This window comes from Euleptes europaea, chromosome 5 (assembly GCF_029931775.1).
Source record: "Euleptes europaea isolate rEulEur1 chromosome 5, rEulEur1.hap1, whole genome shotgun sequence".
Classification (NCBI taxonomy): Eukaryota; Metazoa; Chordata; class Lepidosauria; order Squamata; family Sphaerodactylidae; genus Euleptes; species Euleptes europaea.
Window position 1 is genome coordinate 109,618,340 of NC_079316.1, and position 11,199 is coordinate 109,629,538.

The window sequence follows — 11,199 nt, forward strand, 5'->3', positions numbered from 1 at the left end:
ACTGGCAACCCTACATAGAAGTGATTTGCAGGTTGCTTTTGAAGCCTCAACTCGCATTGTGAAAAAATAAGCCCCATACCATGCAGGGTGTTTTCTGCACTCCGCACTGGATTTTAAAAGCCGCTGCACTGATATCTTCAAATCGAATGCAACTATTGTAGGCTGCCAAGCTAATCCTATTTGGGCGGCTGGGCGAGTCTCTCAGCAGTTCCTCGTTGTGGCTCACGATCTTCATTTCCCACGTCTTCACGCCTCCATCGAGGAAGTCTTCTTCTCCAAAATCTTTCAGTCTCTCAGGGTGGATGGAGGGTGGCCGCTGCCCAATCAGGCCATTTCTCATTGGCCCATCCTTGAAGCAATGGCGGTCACAGTGGGCGGGGACATCCAGTTTCCTCACTTTACTGTCATCCCTGAGGAGAAAAGAAAGAGAAGTGTTAAGTGGCCGACTGAACACTTGGGGCAAAGCTAGGGTTGCCAACCTCCAGGTGGCGACTGGAGCTCTCCCGCTAGTACTACTGATCTCCAGGTGACAGAGATCAGTTCCCTTGGAGAAAATGGCCGCTTTGGCCATTGGACTCTACGGCATTGAAGTCCCTCCCCTCTCCAAACCCTGCCCTCCTCAGGCTCCGCCCCCAAAATCTCCAAGTATTTCCCAACCTGGAGCTGGCAACTCTAGTTCCTAGACACCCTTCCTAGAACAAACTCCCCACCCAATTTCTCTCCCCCCCCTTCAGACAAGGGTCAAGGCAAAGCCCAGCAAGGATAAATGGGGTACCTTCCATTGGGGGGTGGGGTGTCACCCCCTTGTGGGTTCAAAAATGTGTTTTAAAATAGACATAGGAAAGACGTTTGACATAACAATTTTATTATTGAAAAACTATTTAAGGTTTTCTTTCTGTCAGAATTTTACTTCTTTCCCATTTTCAAAAAAATCAAGTTAAATTTATAGAGGGCTGTCTGTTGTTCCCCTTTCTTCCACACCCCGGAATCAAATCTACAGCAAAAGCTGAAAAGGGAACCCAATAGGCGACAGAGCCGCAGTCCTCAAAATAAACCAGAACAACCCCCCCCCCCGCAAACAAAAAGATCCACAGTCAACACTGCTCAACCATGCCAAATAAAGTCCAAACTGATGACCGACATGAAATCAGGCATCCTGAACATCAAAAGTAAGAGGACCTAGGCAAAAACATGCCACCACCACAACCATAGGAAAAAGGCACTGTTTCAACTCCACACTGTGCCCCCAAGCCCAAAACCACCCCTGTGGTTCCAATGGACGGCCAAATGGAGTCAAGGCCCCCAGGGAAAAAAACACATCTCCCCGTGTGTTCCAATATGAGATAAGCAAAAAAGTAACAATATTTTACTATCCCTTTTTTAAAAAATGGATGCATTTCTTTGCATTGGCACTAACCTTCGATCAATGTTATAAAGAGTTAGTTTTTCTAGCAATAATTTCACATACTAAAATACCATGCATTCTGTATACAATGGGTGCTTTCGCACATGCCAAATAATTAGGGTTGCCAACCTCCAGGTACTAGCTGGAGTTCTCCCGCTATTACAACTGATCTCCAGGCAATAGAGATCAGTTCCCCTGGAGAAAATGGCTGCTTTGGCAATTGGACTCTATGTCACCAAAGTCCCTCCCCTCCCCTCCCCAAACCCCACCCTCCTCAGGCTCCGCCCCCCAAATTTCCCACCGGTGGTGAAGAGGGACCTGGCAACCGTACAAATAATGCAGTTTAAGTCAACTTTTAGTGCACTTTGCAGCTGGATTTTACTGTGTAAAATGGCAAAATCCACTTGCAAACAATTGCTAAAGTGCATTGAAAGTGGTCTGAAAGCGCCTTATTCAGTAGGTGTGGAAGCTCCCAATGATTTAAAAACAAACACACAGGGAAACACAAGCAGCTCTTTAATATTTGCAAGGGAACAAACAGACCTATTAAATTTCTGTGAAGTTTACATACATGTCTCTCTATATATATTTTTCCATTACAGTTTTACTGGGATTAGTAAAGCATTAAATATTATTTTAAGACCTACTTTTTTGCAAACAGCTTCTTCGCAGAGCTAAAGGGTGGGAGAAAGCACCGAAGAAAACAGATGGATATACTCTAAATGAAAAGGGTAAAAGAACACATGGAAATGAAAACGTTTCCCCTCCCTCCCCGGGGTGCCCACCCTGTCAGTGGCAGGAGAGAGACTGCGGGGATTTTTTTGGCCTGCCAAGGCAAAGTATCCTCTGTTTGCCATCTTGGCGGGGTCTCCTTTTGAAAAAGGATAGAATGAGAAATAAATCATGTGGCTTCCAAACATGTCCCAAAGAACTCTGATGACTTCATGAATAGGGTTGCCAACCTCCAGGCGGAGGCTGGAGACCTCCCGCTAGTACAACTGATCTCCAGGCAATACGGATCAGTTCACCTGGAGAAAAGGTGGACTCTATAGCGAGAGAGATCCAGCCATAGGGTTGCCAGGTCCGTCTTTGACAACTGCAGGAGGTTTTTGGGGTGGAGCCTGAGGAGGGCGGGGTTTGGGGAGGGGAGGGACTTCAATTCCAATTGCCAAAGCGTCCATTGTCCCCAGGTGAACTGATCTCTATCGGCTGGAGATCAGCTGTAAGAGCAGGAGATCTCCAGCTACTACCTGGAGGTTGACAACCCTACCCAGCCACCACCTGGAGGTTGGCAACCCTACCTTCCTCACCTCTTCAGGGAGCCAAGCCCATTCTGCAGAGAAAAGGCCTCAGCTCTGGTCAATGCCAGACAGGCCACCCTGAATGGTGGGGGTAGCCAACAGCTGGCTGCCTGATGACCGTAGTTCAGGCCCAGGGACATATGGAAGGAGACAGACATTCAAATATGTGGGTCCCAGGTCGCGGAGGGCTTTAAAGGTCATAACCAGCACCTTGAATTCAACTCAGAAACAGACTGGCAGCCAGTGCAGCTGTTTCAAAATGGGCAATGTATGTTCCCAGTGGCTAGCCCCTTAAAAAAGTCAGGCTGCCGCATTCTGGACCAGTTGTAGTTTCCAGGTAGTTTTCAAGGGCAGCCCCATGTAGAGCATGTGGCAGTAATCCATCCATGAGGTTACAGAAGCACAGGTGGTAACAAGAGAGTTGGTAAATCAGATGCAGCTGATAGAAGGCGCTCTTGGCCACCATGCCAACCTGCTTTTCAAAGAGTAAGGCAGGGTCCATGAGCAGCCCCAGCTATTAATCTTCTCCCAAAAACCCAAAAGCTGACCCCTTACCAATGAACAAGCTCTGTAAGGACACTGACACCTAGAGTTGCCAACCTCCAGGTGGTGGCTGGAGATCTCCCGCTATTACAACTGATCTCCAGGCAATAGAGATCAGTTCCCCTGGAGAAAATGGCCGCTTTGGCCATTGGACTGTACGGCATTGAAGTCCCTCCCCTCTCCAAACCCTGCCCTCCTCAGGCTCCGCCCCCAAAATCTCCAAGTATTTCCCAACCTGGAGCTGGCAACTCTAGTTGCCACCACGTAGCTGTAATGGCTGTACATTTCTGGCTAGGGTTGCCAGCTCCGGGTTGGGAAATAACCACTTTTTATTATTATTATTATTTTGTTATGAACAATGCTTTGGGTAATGACTCTCTTTTCGGAACCACACCTTGACTGCTATTTGGTACGTCCTCCAAGGACTAAATACAATTAGACGTGGCCTGTGAAATGAAAATTGGCCGTCCCGGCTCCAGCGTAAAGACATTATGTAATGGTAATTTGAAAGGCCTACACCCTCAATTACATCCGCGTGACAAGGAAGGCTGGGATCCAAAGCTCTGGTGCTTCAAATGCACTTCCCTGTAACCTGAACCATTCCCCCCCCCCCCCCAGGATCAGCTCTTTGAACTCGAGAGCCGGGAGGTGAAGGAACCTTCCACAATAGCTCTTTAATCTCAATTGATGACTCCGGACACAGCTTCAATACAATTAGCTCTTATGGCAGCCCATAGGGATGCCAGCCTCCAGGTGGGACCTGGGGATCTCCAGGCTGCAGAGGTCAGCTCCCCTGCAGAAAATGGATGCTTTGGAAGGTGGACTCTGTGGCATCGTACCCCCAGTGAGGTCCCTGCTTTCCTCAGGCTCCACCCCTGAATCTCCAGGAGTTTCCCAACCTGGAGCTGACACCACCACCACCACCCCGCTGTTAGCCAGGGGTAGCCTGGCCAGTCTAGCAGCCTGCCATTCCCAACCACAATATATTTATAATGTGCTGGTGACAGTAACTTCCAGAAAAACAGACAAATAGGGTTGCCAGAGCCCTCTTTGCCACCAGTGGGAGGTTTTGGGGGTGGAGCCTGAGGAGGGCGGGGTTTGGGGAGGGGAGGGACTTCTACGCCATAGAGGCCACTTGTCCAAGTGGACATTTTTTCCAGGGGAACTGATCTTTATAGTCTGGAGATCAGTTGTAATAGCAGGAGATCTCCAGCTACTACCTGGAGGTTGGCAACCCTACACACAAACCAAAGACCTGAAAGAAAACCCCTGAGATGGTCATTGTGACAATGACACTGTCTTTTTTGACCCAGTTCAGAATCTGTACACTTCACAGGTAAGAAAAATCACACAGAGATTTTTAAAAAATAAGCCCGCGTCTCTGTGGTTCTTCTCAGGGTTGCATTTTTCCCTTGGAAAGAAACAAATTCAATTTCAGAGAAAAGTGCACGAATTCCTACCAGATTTATTCAAGAAGGAACAAACACAAGAACATTGGAAAAGCCCTGCTGGGTCAGACCAAGGCCCATCAAGGCCAGCAGTCTGTTCACACAGTGGCCAACCAGGGGCCTCTAGGAAGCCCACAAGGAAGACGACTCCAGCAGCATTTATCCTGCCTGTGTTAAGAACATAAGAAAAGCCCTGCTGGACCAGACCCAGGCCCATCAAGGCCAGCAGTCCGTTCACACAGTGGCCATCCAGGTCAATTCCCTAACAAGAATCATGCTCTTTGTAATTTCTATGGTACAAGGAGTGGAAACAGATAGGAGAACGCGTTATTGTTATTATTACCTATAAAGCACGACAACGATATAAACACAGAGGCGAAGCAATACTCCAACTACGGCATCGTAAGAAGGCAGGAAGGGTTCAGGGGAGGTGACGGCCAGGGGTTTGGCCCCGGGTGCCACCCTAGGACTGTCCATCCTTCCTAAGGGGGAGGAACCAGCACTAGGTCTATGTCACATGGCAACGTTCTCCAACCTTTGCCAGAAAGGATCGTATTCTTCCTCTTCTTTGAAGTATTCCCTGGGATCTCGGCTCTTTATACCCCTGGAGTAGAAAAACTGTGCCGCAAAATTCATAGCCAACTCCTCGGTTGTGATAGAAACAGCGCGATTCCCAGGCCAACGGGCAAAACTTGCCTTTCCAAATTCTGCCGGGAAGGGCGGTGAATTCCAGGGGAGAGTGTGCCCGATGGACAGGTTGATGACCGGCGTCCTCCCACACAAGACAGGAGAAAGAAATGACTTTGAAGATCGGCTGTGGCTATTTAAAGAGCTTATTCCATAGTCCAACCTGTCCCTGTCAATTTGACTCAGGGCCTGGATTATACTTAGCTGGCGTTCAGTTCGCTGAATGTTTAAACCTTTCGACACCTACTTCAAACATTTCAGAACAGTTCTGTTGGTTAAAGAACTCCAAAGTGTTTGTTTCTAGAAAAAAAAAATTGGTTCAGGCATTTTATGGAACTTTGGTTTATTGGTGCTTTAGGGAGATAATTGAAAGAACTTCTGTTCAATGCCTCATGAAGCTGCCTTATACGGAATCAGACCCTTGGTCCATCAAGGAAGAAGTAGGGTTGGTTTTTATATGCTGACTTTCTCTACCACTTAAGGAAGAATCAAACTGGCTTACAATCACCTCCCCTTCCCCTCTCCACAAAAGATACTCTGTGAGGTAGGCGGGGCTGAGAGAATTCAGAGAGAGCTGTGACTAGCCCAAGGTCACCCAGCTGGCTTCATGTGGAGGAACGGGGAAACAAATCCAGTTCACCAGATTAGCTTCTGCCACTCATGTGGAGGAGTGGGGAGTGAAACCCGGTTCTCCAGATCAGAGACCACTGCTTCAAACCACCACTCTTTACCACTACACCACACTGGCTCTCAAAGTCAGTATTGCCTACTCAGATTGGAAGCGGCTCTCCAGGGTCTCAGGCAGGGATCTTTCACATCACCTACTTGCCTAGTCTGTTTAAGTGGAGATGCCGGGGACTAAATTTTGGACCTTCTGCATGCCAAGCAGATGCTCTACCACTGAGCCACAGCCTCATATGAACACATGAAGTCATCTTACACTGATTCAGACCATTGGTTCATCAAGGCCAGTATTGTCTACTTAGGCTGGCAGCAGCTCTCCATGTTTTCAGGTAGTGGTCTTTCATATCACCTATTACCTGATCCTTTTACCTGGAGATGCCGGGATTGAACCTGGAACCTTCTGCATGCCAAGCAGAGGCTCTGCCACTGAGCCACAACCTCCCCAACACAACCCTTCAGTACTAGTTTAAGAAGAGGAAGAAGAGTTGGTTTTTATATCCTGATTTTCTGTACTGAAAGGAGTCTCAAACCGTCTCACAATCACCTTTCCTGCCCCCCCCCACAAGACCCTTTATGAGGTAGGTGGGGCTAAGAGAGCTCTGAGAGAACTGTGACTAGCCCAAGGTTACCCAGCAGGCTTCATGTGGAGGAGCGGGAAATTGAACCCCATTCTCCAGAATAGAGTCCTCCACTCATGTGGAGAAGTGGGAAATCAAACTTGGTTCTCCATATTAGAGTCCGCCACTCATGTGGAGGAGAGCGGAATCAAACCCTGTTCTCCAGATTAGAATCCGCCGCTCATGTGGAGGAGTGGGGAATCAAACCCGGTTCTCTGGACTAGAGTCCACCGGTTTTAACAACTACATCACTCTGGCTGGTGGTGGGGGTAAGATTGCCAACTCTGGGTTGGAAATATTGTCGAAGGCTTTCACGGTCAGAGTTCATTGGTTCTTGTAGGTTATCCGGGCTGTGTGACCGTGGTCTTGGAATTTTCTTTCCTGACATTTCGCCAGCAACTGTGGCAGGCATCTTCAGAGGATTAACACTGAAGGACAGTGTCTCTCACTGAAGATGCCGGCCACAGTTGCTGGCGAAACGTCAGGAAAGAAAATTCCAAGACCACGGTTACACAGCCCGGATAATCTGGGTTGGAAATTCGTGGAGATTTGGGGGGGGGGTTGCTTTGGGAGGGTGGGGTTTGGGGGAAAGGAGGGGCCACATGCCATGGAAACCACCCTCCAAAGTAGCAGTTTTCTCTGTGGACTGGAGACTGGTTTTAATCCCAGGATATCTCTAGGCAACTAGGTAGGCAACTAGGTTTGCCATCTCCAAGTTGGGAAATTCCAGGAGATTTGAGTGTGGTTTAGGGTTTAGGGATAAGATTGCTCTGGCTCTTCCAAGTGGAGTGACCACAAATGCCCAACAGGTGCTTTCACACATGCTGAATAATGCACTTTCGATCCACTTTAACGATTGTTTGCAAGTGGATTTTGCCTTTTCACACACAGTAAAATCCAGCTGCAAAGTGCATTGAAAGTGGATTGAAAGTGGATTATTCGGCACGTGTGAAAGCTCCATTATAGTGAGTTGCAGTGGTGATGCAGCAAACCCTTTATGTCAGCTGACAACAGTCTCAGATTGCAAGTTTTCTGGAAAAGAATAAATCTCAACGACTAACTGGGAATCAAGAGAGCCTTGTGATAAAATAAGTCAGAAAACACAAGTTTTACTATGGGGCAGGCTGCGGCGCCAAGCAGCCATCCTTGGTTGAAAATTACCTGCGGCCATATTGAGAGCTGTTGATCTTCTTAATGTCAGGTAAACCATTAAAGGAGCTATTCTTATACGAGCCATCAGTTAGTTCCCGCTGGACAGACTCCACCATTGCTGGTACATCCCCTGACCCCGCTTTGCATTGTCTAGATACAAGCTTCCCACTTCCTGTCAGAGACGACTTTCCCCCACAACCGCCATGCGCAAACCTCGATTCTCCCACAACAGGAGGCCGACTTTCCTGATTCCTGCGGACAGATTTTTGTAATATACCTCATAACACTTCCCTAACCCTGACCCTGCTCTCATCCCATCGTAATCCCAAGCAAATCCTCTCCACAATAAGGGCAGTCTTCACTAATCTGGACTTTCCCACTACCTCCTTCCTCTGCCACCTTCTTAGGACGTTCAGCCTCTTTCCTTTGTCACTAATGCCATTATTCTCCGGGTCTCAGATTATTCCAGTGAGCTTCCTATCGCGATACAAAAAGCCTGATTTCTGACCCCACGTTCCCCTTCGATTCTCCATAACCCAAACAGACTCTTTTCCTGGCACGGCTTGGCCCTGCGGTCCCATTGTCAAGACAGCTTAAGGTCGCCAACCTCCAGGTGGGGCCTGGAGGTCTCCTGCTAGTGCAGTTGATCTCCAGGTAGGGTTGCCAACCTCCAGGTAAACTAGCAGGAGATCTCCTGCTATTACAACTGATCTCCAGCCGATAGAGATCAGTTCCCCTGGAGAAAATGTCTGCTTTGGCCACTGGACTCTATGGCATTGAAGTCCCTCCCCAAACCCAAACCTCCTCAGTCTCCACCCCCAGAATCTCCAGGTATTTCCCACCTCGGAGCTGGCAACCCTACTTGTGGGTCAAGGTTGGCTGGTTCACATGGGGCCAGGGTGGCCCCATCAGGACTTTCCCAAGTGGCCTAAGTGGCCAATCCACCCCTGTATGTGAGTAAAATTGATAATGTGATCTGTTCAATACATGTATCAGAAGGGTTGCCAACCTCCAGGTGGTAGCTGGAGATCTCCTGGTATTACAACTCATCTCCAGGTGACAGAGGTCAGTTCCCCTGGAAAAAAATGGCCACTTTGGAAGGTGGACTCTAGGGCATTATACTCCATTGAGGTCCCTCCCCTCCTTAAACCTCATCCTCCTCAGGCTCCACCCCCAAAATCTCCAGGTATTTCCCAACCCGGAGCTGGCAACCCCATGTACCAGCTAGACCAGGTAAGTGAACCAGACCTCACTTATCCCCCTGAGGACCCTGTTCCTTCTCTTTGGCTCTAAGAAGCAGAGTATTTAGCAGGCAGACACAAAAGAGGGACTTCAGCTATTTTAAGTTCACTGATCCTGATAAGCTTTCACGTGTGACTTCGCCGCCTATTACTTTAACAGGAATAATTGAATATCCAATCGTTCATTGAGCCTTCAAGCTCAGAGCAGGGAGTGGGGGGGAGACAACTTTGCCACATTCTTTACATTCCCCATGGAGATATGTAACAGTTCTCAGTGCATTTCCTTTCCTCTTTGCAAAAAACAACAACAACCCAGGATAATATACAAATCCAAAGAGACTGTTTTTGAGGAAGAGGACTGGCTTTAAGTGAGAGCCACAAATGGTATCAGTAGGGTTGCCAGGTCCCTCTTCACCACCGGTGGAAGATTTTTGGGGTGCAGCCTAGGAGGGTGGGTTTTGGGGAGGGGAGGGACTTCAATGCCATAGAGTCCAATTGCCAAAGCAGCCATTTTCTCCAGGTGAACTGACCTCTATCAGCTGGAGATCAGTTGTAATAGCAGGAGATCTCCAGCTACTACCTGGGGGTTGGCAACCCTACTTTCAAGGGGCAAAAGGTATATGGGGAGAGCTGGTTCAACCACGCCACGTAGGGTTGCCAACCTCCAGATGGCACCTGGAGATCTTCTGCTATTTCAATTGTTCTCCAGACAACCCAGATCAGTTCCCCTGGAGGAAATGGCTGCTTTGGGGAATGGACTCTATGGCATTGTGCCCTGCTGAGGGACCTCACCAAACCCTGCCCTCCCCAGGCTCCACCCCCAAAATCTCTGGGTATTTCCCAACCCAGAGCTGGCAACCCTAGCCCCAAGTTCAGGGTCTCCTGCCTCTGCTATCTCAACAACCTGGAGAAAGAGCTCTTGCCACAAAAGAGGTGTACGTATTCAAATTCTCATTGTCCATATATTGATTTCTTAACCATCCCAGTTTACAGAAGAGCTTGCTTTTTAGCAAGATTCAGTGTATTACCCGCAGCCGTTTGAAGCTGTCTGAAAGGCCTTGCTCCGAGCATGTATGTCAGTGCTGGATTTACGTATAAGCTAAACAAGCTATAGCTTAGGGCCCCACTCTCTTGGGGCCCCCAAAAAAATTAAAGGAAAAAAAAAACTGGATGTACACTGTGCTTCTAAAGGAACTTTTGTTTTTGCCAAATGCCAATGTGTTTGCATTATTAAGTTTGTTATGAATAAAAAATAATTTTAAGTTAGAGCTTAATAATTATTTCACTATTAATATACTTCTTCTTAATTGTATTTCAGTTCAACAATTACTTTGATAAAATACATATTTTGTTATGTGCAAATGGTTTTAGATACTTATTAGGTCCATAAATTACCATATAGCATATATTCAAAACAAAAAACAGCAACAATTTGTTGTTGCCAAAGGACAGCTGGACATATAAAGGGCCCCATTACCTTCAATAGCTTAGGGCCTCATCAAACCTAAATCCAGCCCTGGTCTATGTGGTTCTATCGAAACCATGGAGGATGTCTTATTTCACTGTAGAAGATACAAGCCCTTAAGAACGCAGCTGACCAATCCATTCATTCCTGATATAGACATGCCTGTAGTTAATAAGCTACAATTTCTGCTGGGTGGTTGCCATCCAGCTATCACAGTTCCAGTAGTGAAATTTATTTGGGGTTGATTTGAATTCAAGAGACACGAGGAGAATTTAAAGAATATCTATACAATTAAATAAATTACGGTAGATAAAATGGAATATATTCTTTTAAAAAATCTGCCCAGCAGTTCAGTGTGGTTAGCTCACAGCCCATTGGCTAGGAGCTGTACCATTAAAGGAAAGGAAAAGAGGTGATGGAAAATGCCGTCATGTCGCAACCAATTTGCAGCCATCCCATAAGGTTTTCGAGGCAAGAGGCGTTCAGAGGTGGCTTGCCGTTGCCCGGCTCTGCACAGCGACCCTGGACTTCTTTGCGGGGATCTCCCATCCAAATACTGGCCTCTGCCTACTTAACTTCCAACCTGATGTGATCAGGCTAGTCAGGGCTATTCCGGCTACCGTGTGTGGCATACCACCGGCTAATAATGGGCAACG

The 11,199-nt window shown here is 47.6% G+C and overlaps 1 protein-coding gene across 1 annotated transcript in view; it reads right to left on the reverse strand.

The window, feature by feature from the left end:
* The window catches only part of LOC130478394 (L-threonine dehydratase catabolic TdcB-like), a 38,020-nt gene extending 32,846 nt beyond the window's left edge, over positions 1-5,174 (reverse strand). The window contains 3 exon segments of the mRNA XM_056850535.1: positions 80-410; positions 2,053-2,079; positions 5,041-5,174. Of these exon segments, the coding sequence (XP_056706513.1) occupies positions 80-410; positions 2,053-2,079; positions 5,041-5,174 (492 nt within the window).
* Positions 5,175-11,199: the final 6,025 nt, after the last annotated feature.